The following is a 20,447-nucleotide window of genomic DNA, read 5'->3' as shown; positions in this document are numbered from 1 at the left end:
CTTTTGCATTTTTTAATTCCCTACATTTGTGGCCCCCAAACCGGCTGCCAAAGACAGCTGCCTCCACTATTCCTATCGGCAGGAACATTATGTTATAATGCATTTGCATTTATGTTGTGTAAGTTTCTAGATAATGGATTAAAAAATACTTACATCACTGGCAATATCTCGTGAGGCTTTAGCTGCTTTTATGGATATAGCATCTGGCTTTAAGTCATAACCCTTCTTCTTGCCATCTTCCCAGGCCTGTCTGTACAGTTTCTGAAAGTAAAAGAAAGATGAACATAACATAAAGGACATAAACCATGTTATGAAGTCAACAAAATACAATCCAGAAAAGGAGGAAAGCAGTTATCACACGCACAGGTGATGCACTCTATTAGGCCTGACTGTTTTATACATGTCTAAAACTACTGTACCTTACTATATAATGCTAATTGTTATTCTGTGATGGCCTGTGTTACTGTAGGTCATCGACTTTGGTTGGTAATTGATAGTTACCATCCGATCCATGGATGGGCCCCAAGCTCGAGTGAGGACTTGTATAGAAAGCGGCCAAGAAAACAGGTATCTTTCTTAAACCTTAAAGAGCCCCTAACAACAGCTACTAATAATACTCATAAATGCATACATAAATCCAATGTTTTAAAGGGGCAATAATTTAAAGGGCAAAACCAATCTGGTTTTGCCTTTTAAATAAATGACCTTTTAAAACATTAGGCAGACTAGACGGAAACTAGCGCAGACCATTATATTTACCCCAGAGGCTCACAAACAGGTGCATACATTAATATACGTTATACAGTTTGAGGCATCAGATGGCATACGTCATTATTTGGGTGTAACTTACATCACTCATGTTTATCTGGTTAAACTTAGACAAGATAATTTCTGGAGTGTCCGGCATCACATGGATTTTAGTTTTGTCTTTATTCCAGGCGTCAGTGTAAAGTCTCTGAAAAAGATGACAATAGATAAATGTATTATATTGCTCAGTAACAAACTGTAAACAAAAAAACCCAAAACATTTTCACTGGGAAAAGTCACGTGCGCATAGAAGTTGCAAAGTTACCTTATTCATTGTCAGTGCATTTGCCTTTGCGAGAACTTGATCCATTGCATCGTTTGGAATAGAAAATTTCCATTGATCCGGATTCTGCCTGTACTTTTTCTCGCTGAGGATGTCTTTAGCTTTCTTGGCTTTCTCAACATCCAGGGAACCAATCGGAACCCAACCGACTCCTTTCATCCAGTTGTTAAAATCTGCCTTGTACTGGTTCTATAATGTGACATAAGAAAACGTTACCATGAAGAAATTTCACTCAACATTTTGTACCTAAAGTATAATGTATTTACTGCTATCAGATGTAACGGAAAAAAACACAACAAGATTGCTCCCCCTAATGGCCAAACATTATAAGGGCATCTAAAATGATATCTTTATCATTCCTTATACAAAAGAACATAAATAATAATTTAATTTCAACAAACTCTGTTAAAAATTGAGGAACCACTTCTTCACTTACTGGCAGCAAGAAAATATAAGGGGCAGATGTGAATGATGCAGTATTCTGTGGAAATGATACATAAGACACTACAGAAATAATAATAAACAATAAACAATAATACTGATACTATGGGCGGGACGTAATGAAATCCAAGTTTGGTGGCCGTGCGGGATGCCGGCCGAACTCGGACATTTTTTTTAAAGGGGCAATCATGTACAAGACATGGTTTAGCCTTGTACATGATTGCCCCTTTAAATAAACGTCTGAGTTCGGCTGGCACCGCCGTACTTGGACTTCATTACATTCCGCCCTATGTATTTCTAGATGTCATACCCTAAAATTTGCTTTTCCCATCAATTATACTGCCTGAGAAATGTATCCTAATTTGCTACATTGTAGGATTACAGATTGGTGGCAGTAAAATCAAAAAGAAAAGGTGTTTTTTGGGTGTTCACTACTTTTCCAACTACTTCATATTTGTACCTATTCTAGAGAACATTCCTTCTCCGTTCTAAAGAGCACAACTTCCACTACAGGAGATAGATCTCCTATGATATATATAAGATGATTGCTACCGGTAACAACGCATACAACAAGAGTAGTGAAATAGACATACTTTGATAAGGCAGCTAAGCCTCTTATGTGAAAAACACAAACAAAAAAACAGCTTGGCGCTATCAGCTAGATAGAATTTGTGTGCATGTAAATTTAATCAAAGAACAGTCTGTTTCAATCGCAGCTGTTAAATAAAGGGAGAGTACTCTACCCTTCAAAATCACAGAAAAGACACATACACCAATAACAGCGCTGATTTAAAACATACGTGTGCTTTTTATTTTACACAATTAAAAACAATACTAAAAAACCACATTTAAAAGTGGCTAAATCCTAGATACCGGTTACTCCTGCAAAGCATAACATAATTAGCATAATGCAATTTTGAACCTTTGTACTGGTATTCAGTCCATGAATTAATTCAAGCAGATCTAATTTGTTAGTCTTTTAGCTCTTTCTGACATAGCAGTTTCTTGCAAAGCAGTGGTTGGTTAGTAATGAAAGCTGATCAGTTAGTAGCAGCAGGTGAGGCAATCATTAGCGGTTCCCACTGAGACAAGCTTGTCAATTAGTTGCAGACAGTAATCAAAGCAATAGTAGTGGATTAGTGCATGCTGTACTTTAGACTGTCAAACTACAGAAAGAGTCCGTGTTATTGGTCAATACAACCTGCTTCAGGGATCCAAGAATTAACCCTTTATGGTCCAATAGTTGGTGTCTCCCGGCTCCTGGAGCTTTTAATGTGCCGTTTTTAAGGGCCTTATCCGGAGTAATCCAACAATGGTCCAACCATGAGCAGGTGAAGAAAAACTTGAACATCCGGTACCGGACAACTGGTGAAAACTCTTACGCGTTTCTCCGCCTATCACTGGTTCAGCGGCTTCCTCAGAGATAGTACTTCTCTGAGGAAGCCACTGAATCAGTGATAGGTGGAGATACGCGTAAGAGTTTTCACCAGTTGTCCGGTACCGGATGTTCAAGTTTTTCTTCACCTGCTCATGCTTGGACCATTGTTGGATTACTCCGGATAAGGCCCTTAAAAACGGCACATTAAAAGCACCAGGAGCCGGGAGACACCAACTATTGGACCATAAAGGGTTAATTCTTGGATCCCTGAAGCAGGTTGTATTGACCAATAACACGGACTCTTTCTGTAGTTTGACAGTCTAAAGTACAGCATGCACTAATCCACTACTATTGCTTTGATTACTGTCTGCAACTAATTGACAAGCTTGTCTCAGTGGGAACCGCTAATGATTGCCTCACCTGCTGCTACTAACTGATCAGCTTTCATTACTAACCAACCACTGCTTTGCAAGAAACTGCTATGTCAGAAAGAGCTAAAAGACTAACAAATTAGATCTGCTTGAATTAATTCATGGACTGAATACCAGTACAAAGGTTCAGAATTGCATTATGCTAATTATGTTATGCTTTGCAGGAGTAACCGGTATCTAGGATTTAGCCACTTTTAAATGTGGTTTTTTAGTATTGTTTTTAATTGTGTAAAATAAAAAGCACATGTATGTTTTAAATCAGCGCTGTTATTGGTGTATAAGCCTCTTATGTGTATATGTGGCAAATTCCCTCTAAATACAGATTATACTGAATGATAAAGTGACTTTTCCTTACATCGCTCTGGATATCCATCATGTTTTTGGACAGACGGAGGTTCATGGCGTCGGGAAGGAGGGCATAAGAGTGGATAAGACGCTTGTAGTTGATGTTGGAGGAAATGTCTTGTGATTTCTTAGCCGCAGTGACGCTGAACATATCCAGAGGCGTGTGATACTTTGTCTTGCTCTTTTCGTAGTCTTTCCTATATTCCCGATCTGACTGGATTTTGGCAACGTGCATGCAATGGACCAATTTGGGATCATCTTGAAGACTGCGGAATCCCACATGATGACCTCTGGCTTTTTGATAGGCTTGTTTATATTTGTACTAAATAATAATGAAGAGCATGACAATGTATTAGTATTGATGGAATGTAGATAGATAGATAGATAGATAGATGTGCATCATTATTTATGAAACTAGTTCTTAATGAATTGATAGGTTGGATTATCAGTCATTTTGGTTCAGCCCCTAAAATGTGCTTTAGGTGATGATTACACAGTAGTTTTGTATTCTCTTTTATTTTTCTCATTGACAGTTTCTTATTTCAATTTAAAACTCAAGTTGTCTTTATTATAACTTACATATTCACATAGAGTATATTAATGTCATTGGAAATTCTGACGGATTCAATGTTGTAGCTAACAAGCATACATGGACACTTTCTCCTTATTAAATAGAAGCTTTTAACTTCTGTCCAAGTTCTACTATCTTAGAAATTATTATTTACTTTACTTTTTAAATTGACCAGTAGCTCTTAATTCTGATTTTGTTAACGTATATATAAAAAAGGGCAAGTGTTCGGAATATGTATAGATGGCTTACTGTAGATAAAGATTGGCCAGGTTAACAATTACCTGTCCCTTTACTACGTTGTACATGTAAATAGATGTAGACACTGCTTGCTACATTACCCGCCTTGAAAGTCATAAGTAGACAAAATACAGTACTAGTCTTTGCAATATTGTAAAACAACTTATGTTTATAAAACAATGCAAACCAAAAACAAGGTTACACCAAGGCTCATTAATAATATCTGTGATTGGTTTAATTTCGTTTTTTAGCTCTACAACCTAATAATGACACAAATCATATAGTTACAGTTAGAGTTGAGCGGATTCGGTTTTACTCGGATTTACTCGGTTCTCAAAACGGCATCTTATTGGCTCACGGATGTCACGTGTTTTGGATAGCCAATCAGATGCCGTTTTGAGAACCGAGTAAATCCGAGTAAAACCGAATCCGCTCATTTCTAGTTACAGTGCAGTATGAAAGCAATGACATCATACTCACATCACTGGCAATATTTCTGGATGCCTTAGCAGCGACAACAGAAATTGCATCGGGTTTGAGATCATAACCTTTAGCGAGGTGCTTATTCCAATCAGCTTTATAGTAAGACTACAGGTAGGGAGGAAAGAGAAAAAAGTTAATCTTGACTCTGCCTTCAGACATACAACATAAACGTATTTAAACATAACGTAACTTAATATTATAAGAGTGACATTTTTATTTTGTATAATATGATAAAAGGAAAACATTTGTCTGATATGAGATCACACTCTTTAAGCTCTTCAATCCATGTTTTCATTTGATGACTACTACCAAAAATACCAGATGACTCTACTATCGCTGACTTCTTTTTCCTTCAGATTTTCTTCTTTATGGTCTGTCATTTTACAACCATGCCAGATCCAGTCTTCAATTTCTAAATAATAATTGTGACTGTTCTCCGCCCAGTTCACTCAATAATTAGGGCTGATATTTTCATTGTTCTTTTCTAATTACATTAAGTTAAACAGTGACTAACTTTCCTTTTTTCAGAATACTATTAGAATCCGATCTATTTTTTTTGCAAGCTACGAGGACATTTATCAGGCATGCCCCAATGTAGTCTCACCTGGACTACTGCAACCTTCTCAAATCTATGTTTCCCTGTTAACACTTCAGTTTAAATAAATCCTTTAAAATTTTGTTTTTTTTTCATAGACTGGTGACACGGAAAATACACACTGCCCACTATCACCTTAAAACTTTCTCTCTTACAGTTCCTTACTGTTGGATTTCTATCCTTCTCACTCTACATACATAGTTCTCCTTCCAGCCATATCCATAAAGCTGTATTTATCTCTCCACCCATTATTTGCTCTTCTTCCCAGTTCACCATCCAACTGTTCACCCCTCCCCTTAGTATGTAAACTCTCACCGGTATCTTTCTTCTTGTTTCAGCCTTGGCACTACCCACGCCACCTGAGCTGCTTATCTTTGTCTCCAAGCCCCCTTCAACGACTATGAAACTGTATGCTCACACTTACATTGTGTACACACTCATAGATTTCCAAGCTGTATTCCCCTCCCTACTTCTTGCCACCAAAGTGCAGAGAGTTTACCCACCCTCGAATCCCCCTAATCTGTAATTTTATTGCTGTGTGTTGTTACTAGATATGTCAATTTACATTGTATTGTACTAATGATATGCCAAGTTACACTGTTACAATGTATAGTATGTTCCTTGTGCAGCAAGGCAGATACTTTATGCCACCTTTAAAATTAAAGATAATAAAAGCACTTATTTAGATTGAAAGATTTTTTGATATGATCCCCTTTCCTTATACAGTATTGCGCTTATTGCAAGTGCTGAACAAATTAATTACATACATACATACATACATACATACATACATACATAGATCATACTCACATCGCTCATATTAAGTGCGTTAACTTTGGCTTGAATAAAATTAGGATCATCTGTATTCAGCGTATACTTGTGTTTTACTTTTTCCCCCTCTGCTTTGTATGTGATCTAAGGAAGGAACAAAAGTTACTTTACATAAATAACAATTCACCAAACTGTCAAATAAAATTTCAGTAATAGTAGCTAAATTATAATATGGTACCCTCCCCCCAGTTCTTGTTATATATTAGTAGATGTATCTAATATATTAGTATGAGACACTTACGTCACTCCTCTGTTTCGTGTTGTACTGCGCCAGAGTGACTTCCATAGAATCTGGGACACTTGTGAATTTGATAGTGTCTGGGTGTTGTCGGTACCTCTTCTCACTTATTGCTTCACCAGCTTTCTTAGCTTTTTCCACATCCAAAGAACCCAAAGGAGACCATCCAACACCTTTGAACCAACTGTTGTAATCTTCTTTATACACATTCTGAAACCAAACACACAGAGTCATAAAGAGGTCCTTATATGGGTACCTAGAGAAGGCACTGAGAGCCTCTTGAAAGCTATACTCACATCACTCTGAATTTGCATCATGTTCTTGGACAACCCTACACTCATCGCATCTGGCAAAAGGGTGTACTGATGTATTGGCTGCTTGTAATTGATACTGGTGGCCACCTCCTGGGACTTCTTAGCAGCTGTGATGCTGACCATGTCTAGAGGAGTGTGATACTTGGTCTTGGAGGTTTCATAGTCCTTCTTGTAGACACGTTCTGACTGCATCTTGGCCACGGCCATGAAGTGCACAAGCTTAGGATCATCCTGGAGGCTTCTAAAGCCAATATGATGTCCCCTGGCTTTCTCGTACGCTTGCTTGTATTTGTACTACAATACCAATAAGAGACATAGTGGTTCAATTATTACATAAGCCGTCAACATGTTATCATGCATACACTCCATGTCTAGTCTACTATTGAATGTATGTTGGTCCATATAAATTTCATACTGGATTAAAATACAGACTTACAAACTTCAACCAAGCTTTTCATTATGGATTTACTACAAGCACCCTTACTATAACGTCTTGGTTGACTTTCACTGTGTCACTACATAGTACTTAAGTGGGACACAAATAAGATGATCCAAGGCATAATCAATCTGTACAAGATGCTGAGACCAGTTATTAATGTAATATTGAGAATTCTAAAAACATTTCCCATCTTCATATTTCCTTTATTTTCACTGGCATCCTTTTTGTGAACATCCAGAACATAGAATAATCATTAATGCATATTGCAACTTGTTTACTTGAATTAAAGTATTCTATTTAACTTGTTATGAAGATGAAAGGGTCTGGGACTCCAGGTCGACAACAAAAAGGTCGACACACCTTAGGTCTACGCCAATTGGTCGACACACATTAGGTCGACATGGACAAAAGGTCGACATGGACAAAGGGTCGACAGGAACAAGGTCGGCATGGAAAAAGGTCAACATGAGTTTTTTATGTTTTTTTGGTGTTGTTTTCTTCGCAGAGTGACCGGGAACCCCAATTAGTGCACCGCTTCGCTCGCCATGCTTCGGGCATGGTGCCTTCGCTTCGCTCGGCACAGATTACCGTTCCAATTGTAGTCCACGTGGATCGTTAAGTATGAAAAAGTTCCAAAAAAAGAAAAAAATTGTGAAAAACTCATGTCGACCTTTTTCCATGTCGACCTTGTTCCTGTCGACCTTTTGACCATATCGACATTTTGTCCATGTCGACCTAAGGTGTGTCGACCAATTGGCGTCGACCTAAGGTGTGTCGACCTTTTTGTTGTCGACCTGGAGTCCGGATACCAGATGAAAAGTATAGGGTACACATATATGGCACATTTTTGGAACACATTAAACCAATAATCTCTATAATAATGAATAGCAGATGTTATTAAACATAGACAAAATGGTCTGAAAACCCTCAAGACTTACATCACTGGCAATATTTCTTGAAGATTTTGCAGCCACAATAGGAATTGAATCTCCCAAAACATGATGTCCTTTGGCAATGGTTTTCTGCCAGTCCTGCTTGTATAAACTCTGGAAGAAAAGATTTATCAGACAAAAAAGAGAAAGTTATTCTTTAATGGTTGCATTGTGTAGATATACAATAGGAATTTGTTCTCTAAAAACTTTGCTTCAGAGGTGAACTAAATTATAATTTATATAATGAATACATTTGTTGGTGCAAATCAAAAAGGCACCAATCTTTAATTGGATGGGCTTTCAGTGTGGGTATGTTTTGGAATACAAGAGGTAGAACTGTAAGGATAAAACAGATTATCACATAGTGGGGGGGGCGGTTAGTGATGTAGTGGGTGTGGCTAACACGAAGAAGGTGTTCTTTCCCTGCTACTGTCTATATACAACTCTTGAGTGTTAGCTGTGAATGTCATTTACAAGGCGATAAGGAGTCTATCAATACCTGATCTAATCCTTATTTTATGATGATGCGGCAAAGTAGTGATTGTCTTTCTTTAAACAGGAATTTAAAGCAAAGTTACACTTAGACAGTGGTTAGATGGACAGAGCACTAGTATACAAAAGTAATAGTCAAAATAGCTGGATCCACATCAGACTGAACAATAGGATTATGGAAATGACTTACATCACTAATGTTCGCTGCATTAAACTTGGCCTGGATAAACTGAGGGGCATCGGGAGTTAAATGGTATTTGTGCAAAGTCTTTTCTCCTGACGATTTGTACAGTCTCTGTGAAAAATAATAAATGGAACCGTTTAAAAGACAGGCACAGTGTTCTTATTATTTATCATTGTGCAATTTTATAGTGGAGACAATTAGCCCCCATATATCATCAGCCTTACAACTGCATGCTATCACAATGGGAATCCAAGCCCAACATCAATCTTTAATGAAATCGTACAATAATCTTACACACAAAGAGGTTTTTATGTGATGTCATTTACCCATGTATTTATAATATATTTGTACTATACACATTTTAGTTTGTTACTTTTTACATTGCTTTTAAAAATTAAGCCATTAATCTCAGCAATTAAACCATATTTTTCAGTGCAATAGGTAATATATGGAGCATAGAAGACCATGTTACAAATAATGTCTAATTAAGGACCTGATTCACAGATTGACGCTAATGCATTTGCAACTGTGACCCCATACGCAGCTAATGTGTGAAATAAGCTAATGCTGTCACAGCCTGGAAATGGATTGAGACACCCACCGGCAGCCTTGCAAATCTTTACATCAGAGTACATGGCACACAGGGGCTTATGCAATAGTGTCCGAGTTTGCCGGAGGCAGTGTCAGACTGGGGCGTGACGGGCCCACCAGGGGAATGTAATGGTAGAGACCCATGTTTAGGGGTGTGGAGTGTGGCCAGTCTCCAGAGGGGGTGTGGCCTCTTGATAAATATATATAGTACATATTACTAGTGCATGCATGATAATGTACCAGATTAATAACAGCAATGCAATGTAAGGAATGCACCATAGTCCTGTGCAGTATAAGGTAACATACTGTATAATTCAAAGGCACAGTCTGGAACCTGATCCTTAGAGGAGGAGGAGGTGGGGTTCACCCCAGGCAGAGGGGCTACCGGGTGTACCCCTGTGGGCCAGTCCAACACTGGCTGGAGGTGCAGGATGTCGGACGATCTTGGAGGTGTTTTTAAAGTGGCAGTCATTTACAAGGCAAAACCATACCTTGTAAATGATTGACAGTTTTAAAAAAACCTCATCGGCTGGTATCCCACACTTCCAGCAAACTCGGACCCTATTACATATGCCCCATAGTGTCGGTGTCGGTCGCCGGTGCATCATTGTCGGACGCAGCTGCTTCAGTAATTGACCATCTGACTAACCCTATGGTCGCGCAGAATGGGCGCCTTTCTTGACACGCTAATGCCATGTTTCCTGCGTACTGCCTCGTCGGTGTAAAGACACGCCCCAAAAAAGGTCATGACACACCTATGTTTTTGCCCCCACTCTCTGTTAACTTCCCCAAATGCTTCCTGACTGTCGATCACTTTACAGTGATTGTCATGATTAAATTCTCAATGCAAGCGACATCACTATGGTACTTTGATGCCCGCACAGTGACGCTTAGTTGCATGCACAGATTGCTGATAATCGATCCACTGCGAAAACATCGGCGTAGCATACAACTCAGAATCAGTTCTATAAATGGCCAGCTACTCACATCACTGAGCTGGAGCGCATTTGTTTTAGCTTGGACCATGACTGGAGAGTCAGTGACACTAGTGAACTTGATGGTATCAGGGTGTTGGCGATATTTCTTTTCATCCAAAGCCGCTCCTGCCTTTTTGGCTTTCTCAACATCGAGAGACCCAATGGGGATCCATCCAGTGCCTTTCACCCAGCTGGTCAAGTCAGACTTGTAGATGTTCTACAGAAAAACAATTGTGTAAATACAATCATCTCATGAAAAGTGTATGTGTATAAGGTGACAAGTTGGGTGCCCAATAAACTCACATCACTCTGTATTTCCATCATCTTCTTGGACAGCTCAATGCTCATGGCATCTGGAAGGAAGGTATAGTGATGGGTGGGCTGTTTATAATGGATACCACTTGCAATGTCTTGTGCCTTCTTCGCGGCCACCACATTGACCATATCTAGTGGAGTGTTGTATTTGGTCTTTGACTTCTCATAATCTTTCTTGTATTCCCGTTCAGACTGAATTTTGGCCACATTCCTGTAGTGAACAAGTTTGGGATCATCTTGGAGGTTTCGGAAACCGATAAGTTTGCCTTTCTGTTCCTCATAAGATTTCTTATACTGCACCTGTAACAAGCGACAAACTCATTAAGATAAGACATTTATGGCACATGACTTAATCATTGCTACAGCTTCATTTTCTTGTTCTATCATTTTTTTTTCAAAGATCAGTTGCACAAATTTGACCATTATCCAATTACAGATATTTAAAAATCCCTTTAGAAATAGTCATATCAGGTTACATGTATTAGGTGGAAACCTGTTGATAGCTCGGGTCTGTGCTGCACTTTTATTTTTGTATGAAAATAAAATAAAATGAAAAACAAAAGAAGCATGTGGTACAACCCAAAATTTAAACAAGTTCTAGCACTTCAGCCTAGTTGGTAGTGGTAAATGGGTTTGTAATATGGGGGAAGGGTGGTGTGCAAAAGAGCATTGGTTCCCCTGAATTTTTCACAGCTAGCACTAGACATTACCAGCCAGGCCTGGCACCATCAAAGCACAGTATGAGGACCCCATTGCCATAGCACCTACTAACTCTAGGACGGTCAATATGGAGCTGTATTAAAACATAAACTCTTCCCCCCTAGGGGAAACCAGCAACATGTAATAGGACTAGGGCTGTTTCCAATACCCATGGGTGTTGGAGTAGTAATAATAATAGTCATAATAATAGTAGTAGTATTTTATATATATAAAATTAAAAATGTTGCCCCAACCTTTTTTCATGTCAACCTTTTCATTTATCGACCTTTTGATTCTGTCGACATTTCCTACAGTCTACCTTTTGTCATGTCATCCATTTCCTGTGTCAATCTATTGACCCTGTTGACCTAATGCAAGTCAACAAATGGTGTTCAACCTAATGAGTGTAGACCTTTGTAATGTAGATATGATGATCCATACCCATAATGGCGGCTTTGCAAATCACATATTTTCCCCACTGCCTTTTTTGTTTCTATACTTTCATTCCCGCACTTAGCTACTACATCTGTTGTCATGTTTCACTGAGATAGGAGTTCAGGTGCTCCCATGCCCATTGTGGGAGGGGTCAAGTGAATAACTGCAGAATTGCAACGCCACACTTGGCATGCTAATTGTGTTCTCCCTCTATGGCTCAGCGAGACAGGGCTGCAGAGGATGGCTCAGTGGGACAAGGATGAAGAGGATGGCTCAGCGGGACCAGGAGGCAGAGGCCTGTTGAAGTGTAGAGGAAAGGGGTTGTATCTGCACACACTCAATTATTTAATACGAAATTTGGAGCATAAAGCTCCAAAATTGACCCCAATTTATTTTACAGGTATTTACCTTTAATGATGGGGGTGCTATCAACTACAGCTAAAATGAATACATATGGAGAGAGAGAAAGGCTGTATTGTCGATGCACGAAGAAGGGAGTAACCTGGTTGTCAGACGGGTGTGACAACTAGGTTACTCCCTTCTTCGTGCATCGACAATACAGCCTTTCTCTCTCTCTCCATATGGAGTGTAGAGGAAGGAAGTTCACTTTGTACAAATGCCCCTATTCTTTTTCTAGAAAGAGCATTTAAAAATGTTAAATTGCGAAAAGACATTGGCCCTCATTCCGAGTTGATCGCTCGCTAGCTACTTTTATCAGCTGTGCAAACGCATTGTCGCCACCCACGGGGGGAGTGTATTTTCGCTTTGCAAGTGTGCGAACGCCTGTGCAGCCGAGCTCTGCAAAAACATTTTGTGCAAAACAAGACTAGCCCTGCAGTTACTTATCCTGTGTGATGAATCCAGCGATGAAGGTCCCGGAATTGACTTCAGACACCCGCCCTGCAAACACCTGGACACGCCTGCGTTTTCCCAAACACTCCCAGAAAACGGTCAGTTGACACCCATAGATGCCCTCTTCCTGTCAATCTCCTTGCGATCGGCTGTGCGAATGGATTCTTCGCTAGAACCATTGTACAGCAACGATGCTCTTTGTGCCTGTATGACATGGGTGCGCATTGCGGTGCATACGCATGCGCAGTTTCTCCATTTTTTAAAATGATCGCTGCGCAGCAAACAACGGCAGCTAGCGATCAACTCAGAATGACCCCCCATTGACTGTGTAATTGACCATAGATTTTATTTTCCGTTTTATTACTGTTCTGAATTACTGTTGATGATGTCTGTAATGAATGCACTTACATCACTGGCTGCCTTTCTGGCAGCTTTTGCAGCCTTGATGGATATAGCATCAGATTTTAGATCATATCCTTTGGCCTTTAACTCTTCTAATCCTTGTTTGTAGCAATTCTGAGAGAGAAAAAAAATATACAGCTCACTTAGAAATGGAGATTTGGAGATATACTGTAGTACATATTTAATTTGGTAAGTATGGATAAAAGAAGCCTTACATCGCTGAGATTATAGGCATTCACTCTGGCTTGGAGGAGTTCTGGAATATCTGCAGGTAATGAGTATTTGTGAATAACCTTCTCGCCTTCTGCTTTGTATAGAATCTGTAAAGCCAAGAAAACACTGTGTCAGTTATACTCCTTTTCCAACACTGTAGCACGGGGTCGCAGCCGTGTTGCCTGACACGGCTGCGACCCCGTGCTACAGCCCCCTTCAGATAGCGCTCACCAACCCGGCAATTTCCGGGTTGGTGACGCGGCTAGTGACGCGGCAGGGGCAGCGCTGGGAGACCACATGATCTCCCAGCGCCGCCCTCCCATACACTGTGAACGGGAACCGTGTCGCCTCGACACAGCTCCCGTTCACACTACACAGCTTACCGGGTTGAACACGTGTTCAATCCGGCAAGCTACCCGGGTAGGATTCCCGGATCACTTGATCCGGGAATTTGCCGGGGGACCCTTTTCCACTAGGAAAAAACACGGGTAAATGCGCGCCCCCGCGCATTTACCCGTGTTTTCAAAAGCTAGTGGAAAAGGGGTATAAGTCGATTTTATGCAGATGCCAATACAAGTACTGTATATGGTACATGATTGTATCACTGCTGCTGTAGGTTTCCCACTGAAGTAAATATGCGGTACAAAATGAAAAGCATAGACTCACATCACTCCTTTGCTTCTGGTTGATTTTTGCTTGGACCATAACAGGATCATCTTCTATTGAAGTGAACTTAATAGTATCTGGATGCTGGCGATACTTTTTCTGGAAAAGGTAATACAGTATTGGCAGATAGATTGATATGTTGAGTCAGAAAATAGTGTCGACCAATAGAGAACAATCTTTCCTTAACGGATTACAAATGGCTGTAAGAATGTACTGAGGGCCCGATTCTGGTGTGATTGGTATTGCACAGTCTCAAGGAGGTAAATAGATGCCTACTGCATGCATCTGTGAGATCAGAATACTGCATCCGCGGATGCAGACCCTGGGCCCGCCACACCTACAAAACGAGGGCAACACCCCACCGTTTTGAAACACTGAGCCGCTTTCCACCCCTTTTCTGCCCCCCATATGCAGCAGATGACTAATCGGATTGGTTATATAGGAACAAGGAAGAGGGTTTGGTTGGACTGTGATAATGTGGAGAACAGACCAGGACTACAGTAGGTAGTGAAATGAAACCTGAAAGAACTGGCTATGCAGGTATGAGATGCAAAACTAAACCTGGAGAGAATGGAGTCTGAATAAATGAGATAGAAACTTTGATAGTTGTCTTGTTAAGTGTGGCTGCACATATAATATGGTAGGGGGTCTGTTTTTCAGAATGGATTGTTTTTAGTAAGAAAAATAATACACTGGATAATATCGACTGTATGAATAAATTGGGTAGGCTATGTGCAACTGAGTAAAAACTAAAACTGATTGGGACACTGAACTGGGGTCAACCAAATGAGACAATAAACTGATTGTAGGGATGTTACTAGATAGGAATGCAGCTGAAAATGGGCTTAGTAGGACTGACTGTAAGGATATTATTATACAGGACTGGTTGTGTGAATGGACCGAAACAGTCTGTAGCTACGTTACCACATAGTACTGACTGTGAGAATAGACTGAACAAGACTGACAGTAGATAACCTGTGAGTGTGGAAAATGGCACATTATAATGTCAGTGGTAATACTATGTGCACAGGGATTACCAAGTGTCTGTCCTTGGGGGAGGGGCTTGCAGAGAAAACCATGTGCACCATGATTACCATGTGTCTGCTCCTGGGGAAGGGGTTTGCAGAGAATAGTGTGTGCACAATGATAACCATGTGCCTGTCTCTGGGGGAGGGGCTTGCAGAGAATACTGTGTGCACAGTGATTATCATGTGCCTGTCTCTGGGGGAGGGGCTTGCAGAGAATACTATGTGCACAGTGATTACCATGTCTGTCCCTGGGGGAGGGGCTTGCAGAGAATATTATGTGCACAGTGATTAACATGTGTCTGCCCCTGGGGGAGGGGCTTGCAGAGAATACTATGTGCACAGTGATTACCATGTGCCTGTCTTTGGGGAAGGGGCTTGCAGAGAATACTATGTGCACAGTGATTGCCATGCCTGTCCCTGGCGGAGGGGGCTTGCAGAGAATACTATGTGCACAGTGATTACCATGTGCCTGTCACTGGGGGAGGGGCTTGCAGAGAATACTATGTGCACAGTGATTAACATGTGTCTGCCCCTGGAGGAGGGGCTTGTAGAGAATACTATGTGCATAGTGATTACCGTGTGTCCATCACTGGGGGAGGGGTTTGCAGAGAATACTATATGCACAGTGATCTCCATGTGTCTGCCCCTGGGGGAGGGGCTTGCAGAAAATACTATGTGCACAATGATTACCATGTTTGTCCCTGGGGAAGGGTCTTGCAGAGAATACTATGTAGGGATGGTCATCGGTGTGGTCACCATCAATGGTTGCCATTAATGGTGATATTGTAAGTGGCCATCGATGGGAGCCTACTATGCAATGGATGACCATTGATGGTTTCACCAACCGATGGCCATCTCTTTTCTTTGACTGACTGTCCCGTGGACCAATCAGAACTTGGGTGGGGCTTTGTGGGTGTTGGGGGCAGGGCTATGCTCCATATCCTGACACCATTGGGGGGGAACAAATAAATTTGGTTATGCTGTACCATCGATGGAAGGAAACCATCTGGTTCTCCCCCACCACTGGCAAAAGTAATCTACATTAGTCATAAACGATCGATGATTATAAAACATTGATGGTCAATAGCCCTCCCTAATACGCTGTGTACCCTGATTACCATGTGTCTGTCCATGGGGGAGGTATTTTGCAGTTAAGTGACATCACAGTACTTACCTCATCAAGTATCTGGCCACCTTTTTTAGCCTTTTCAACATCCATGGATCCATATGGCACCCATCCACAGCCTTTCACCCAGCTATTATAATCTGATTTATAATCAATCTAGAAGATACAGAGAAGGAAATGTCATATGATTTCAGCAATACATAAGCACAGAGCTTGTCTTCAATTTGTAATAATGTACCAAAATGAAGTCACTTACATCACTCTGTATGTTGTAGGCTTTCTTGGCTAATGACAGACTGACACTATCAGGGGGGTAGAAGTAGCTATGAACGAGGTGCTTATAGTCCAGGTTGCTGGCAATTGCTTGGGCCTTCTTAGCCAACTGGACTGGTATCATATCCAGAGGGGCAGAGTATTTGGTCTTTGTTCTTTCATAATCCTTTTTGTATTCAATCTAGAGTAATAATAAGAAACAAACTCATTAACAAATGATCAGGTGAAAGGATCACAACAGTCTATACTGAGGTACATAACTGTATAATGGGCCTTGTAGAGATGTTGGAGACGTTTCCCATACTATACAGCTGATGAAAATACTGTATATACACTACCATTTACATAGCACAGGCATAATCAGTGTGTAATAGGGATGGCCTTCAATAGGTGATCCATCGATGGTACCATCGATGGATAATCTTGATGGTGTAAAACCATCTGTAAAGGAACCATCAATGATATTACCCATCGATGGTCACCCCCTGCAGTATTGTTAACTGTAATGCGGGCCAATCAGAGCCCGGGGGCATGGCTTAACATGTGTCAGGGGGTGGGGCTATGCTCCGTGCCCTGACACTATGAGGAAAAAAATTTAAAACATTCGGTAGCACTAAACCATTGATTGTGGGAAACCATGTGGTTCTCCCCATCGATGGCAAAAGTATTTGACATTGGTCACAGACCATCGATGATTTAGAATCATCGATGGTAGATGGCCATCCCTAGTGTGTAATATAGATCACCTCATCTGTACAGCTGCATCCAGTAATTATACTATTTCTATACTGTTTATGTACTTGTTTCATTTCATTTTTGGACACAAATACATCCATCATCAGCTCCTGTATGCACATAACGCACCTGTGCACACTCTTTATGTATATTATACCCATGTGTACACTCTTATGCACATTACACCCATGTGCACACTCTTTATATACATTACACCCATGTGCACACTCTTTATGCACATCACACACTTGTGCACACTCTTCATGCACATTACACACATGTGCACACTTTTTATCCACATTAGACACATGTGCACACTCTTTATGCATATTACACCTATGTGTACACTCTTTATGCACATTACACACCTGTGCATACTCTTTATGCACATTACACCCCTGTGCACACTCTTCATGCACATTACATACATGTGCACACGTTTTATCCACATTAGACACATGCGCACAATCTTTATGCCCATTACACACATGTGCACGCTCTTTATGCACATTACACACGTGCACACTCTTTATGCACATTATACACAGGGGCACACTCTTTATGCACATTACACACATGTGCACGCTCTTTGTGCACATTACAGACGTGCACGCTCTTTATGCACATTACACACATATGTTATGCATACTTTTTATCCACATTAGACACATATGCACTCTCTTTTTGCACATTACCCACATGTGCGCACTCTTTATGCACATTACACCCATATGCGGACTCTTTATACACAATACACACATGTGCTCACTCTTTATACACATTACACCCATGTGCACACTCTTTCTGCACATTACACACATGTGCGCACTCTTTATGCACATTACACATGTGCACACTCTTTATCCACATTACACCCATGTGTACACTCTTTATGCACATTACACCCATGTGTACAGTCGTTATGCACATTACATACATGTGCACGCTCTTTATGCACATTACACACATGTGCACACTCTTTATGCACATTACACACACATGTGCACACTCTTTATGCACATTACACACAGGGGCACACTCTTTATGCACATTACACCCATGTGTACACTCTTTATGCACACTACACACATGTGCATGCTCTTTATGCACATTACACACATGTGCATACTTTTTATCCACATTAGACACATATGCACTCTCTTTTAGCACATTACACACATGTGCGCACTCTTTATGCACATTGCACACATGTGCGGACTCTTTATACACAATACACACATGTGCTCACTCTTTATACACATTACACCCATGAGCACACTCTTTATGCACATTACACACATGTGCACACTCTTTATCCACATTACACCCATGTGTACACTCTTTATGCACATTACACCCATGTGTACACTCTTTATGCACATTACACACATGTGCACGCTCCTTTTGCACATTGCACACATGTGCATACTCTTTATACACATTACACCCATATGCACATTCCTTCTGCACATTCACCCATGTGCACACTCTTTCTGCACATTACACACGTGCTCACTCTTTATACACATTACACACATACACAGTCTTTATCCACATTACACCCATGTGACACTCTTTATCCACATTACACCCATGTGCACACTCTTTATCCACATGACACCCATGTGGACACCCATGTGCACACTCTTTATGCACATTACATACATGTGCGCACTCTTTTTGCACATTACACACATGTGCGCATTCTTTATGCACGTTACACACATGTGCGGACTCTTTATACACAATACACACATGTGCTCACTCTTTATGCACATTACACACATGTGCGCACTCTTTATGCACATTACACATGTACATGCTCTTTATGCACATTGCACACATGCACACTCTTTATACACATTACACCCATGTGCGCACTCCTCCTGCACATTCACACATGTGCACACTCTTTATGCACATTATACACAAGGGCGTGGCCTCTGGCAAGTGATCGCGACACTACTGCGAAGACACACCCCATGTTTTCGTCACTGAAGAGGGCATGCCCAGCACTCTGTGAGCTGCTGACATGCCCTCTCTCCCTCCGTCTCTAGTGAATAGCGAGTGACAGAGCCTCCCAACTGCCCCCCCCCACCCCCCCCACCCCTAACAGCGGGACACTTCGGCTCGCAGGTGGGACAGCGGGACAGTCCCAAAAAAATGGGACTGTCTCGCGAAAATCGGGACAGTTGGGAGGTATGCACACATGTGCACACTCTTTATGTATATTACACACATGTGCACGCTCTTTATGGATATTACACACATGTGCACGCTCTTTATGGATATTATATACACATGTGCACGCTCTTTATGGATATTACACACATGTGCACGCTCTTTATGGATATTATACACATGCGCACGCTCCTTATGGCTATTATACACATGTGCACGCTCTTTATGGATATTACACACATGTGCATGCTCTTTATGGATATTATACACATGTGCACGCTCTTTATGGATATTATACACATGTGCACGCTCTTTATGGATATTACACACCTGTGCACGCTCTTTGTGAATATTGCACACATGTGCATGCTCATTATGAATATTACACACATGTGCACACTCTTTATGGATATTGCACACCTGTGCACACTCATTATGAATATTACACATGTGCATACAGTTTATGGATATTACACACACATGTGCACGCTCTTCATGGACATTACACACATGAGCACACTCTTTATGAATATTACACACATGTGCAAGCTCTTTAGGAATATTACACACATGTGCACACTCATTATGAATATTACACATGTGCATACAGTTTATGGATATTACACACATGTGCACGCTCTTCATGGACATTACACACACATGAGAACACTCTTTATGAATATTACACACATGTGCATACTATTTATGAATATTACACACATGTGCACGCTCTTTAGGAATATTACACACATGTGCATACAATTTATGGATATTACACACAAGTACAGACAACACATGGAAATTACACACTTGTACACATATTTTATATATATTAAGCTACAGCGCTAGGTGAACTCCAGAAAGAATAAAGAGGATGTGTACAGTACTAAGGTGGAAACGAATGATGACAAGAGATGAATGACATTGGGTCAAGTCTTATGGTGACACAGGCC

At 40.8% G+C, this 20,447-nt stretch overlaps 1 protein-coding gene across 20 annotated transcripts in view; it reads right to left on the bottom strand.

Annotated features, from left to right (window-relative positions):
* NEB (nebulin) overlaps nucleotides 1-20,447 on the bottom strand; it is a 249,685-nt gene that overhangs the window by 173,496 nt on the left and 55,742 nt on the right. For all 20 annotated transcript variants that reach the window (XM_063933546.1, XM_063933551.1, XM_063933563.1 and 17 more), the window contains exons 21-37: nucleotides 16,562-16,759; nucleotides 16,354-16,461; nucleotides 14,152-14,250; nucleotides 13,488-13,592; nucleotides 13,279-13,386; nucleotides 10,873-11,184; nucleotides 10,580-10,786; nucleotides 9,008-9,112; nucleotides 8,332-8,439; nucleotides 6,937-7,248; nucleotides 6,644-6,850; nucleotides 6,382-6,486; nucleotides 4,974-5,081; nucleotides 3,696-4,007; nucleotides 1,073-1,279; nucleotides 851-955; nucleotides 154-261 (exon numbers count right to left, since the gene is read on the bottom strand). In XM_063933546.1, coding sequence (XP_063789616.1) covers nucleotides 154-261; nucleotides 851-955; nucleotides 1,073-1,279; nucleotides 3,696-4,007; nucleotides 4,974-5,081; nucleotides 6,382-6,486; nucleotides 6,644-6,850; nucleotides 6,937-7,248; nucleotides 8,332-8,439; nucleotides 9,008-9,112; nucleotides 10,580-10,786; nucleotides 10,873-11,184; nucleotides 13,279-13,386; nucleotides 13,488-13,592; nucleotides 14,152-14,250; nucleotides 16,354-16,461; nucleotides 16,562-16,759 — 2,814 coding nt within the window. The remainder of the gene's footprint in view (nucleotides 1-153; nucleotides 262-850; nucleotides 956-1,072; nucleotides 1,280-3,695; nucleotides 4,008-4,973; nucleotides 5,082-6,381; nucleotides 6,487-6,643; nucleotides 6,851-6,936; nucleotides 7,249-8,331; nucleotides 8,440-9,007; nucleotides 9,113-10,579; nucleotides 10,787-10,872; nucleotides 11,185-13,278; nucleotides 13,387-13,487; nucleotides 13,593-14,151; nucleotides 14,251-16,353; nucleotides 16,462-16,561; nucleotides 16,760-20,447) is intronic.

The sequence above is a fragment of the Pseudophryne corroboree genome, chromosome 7 (genome assembly GCF_028390025.1).
Source record: "Pseudophryne corroboree isolate aPseCor3 chromosome 7, aPseCor3.hap2, whole genome shotgun sequence".
Classification (NCBI taxonomy): Eukaryota; Metazoa; Chordata; class Amphibia; order Anura; family Myobatrachidae; genus Pseudophryne; species Pseudophryne corroboree.
Note: the sequence above shows the minus strand (reverse complement) of the source record. Positions and strands in the feature narration are given on the sequence as shown.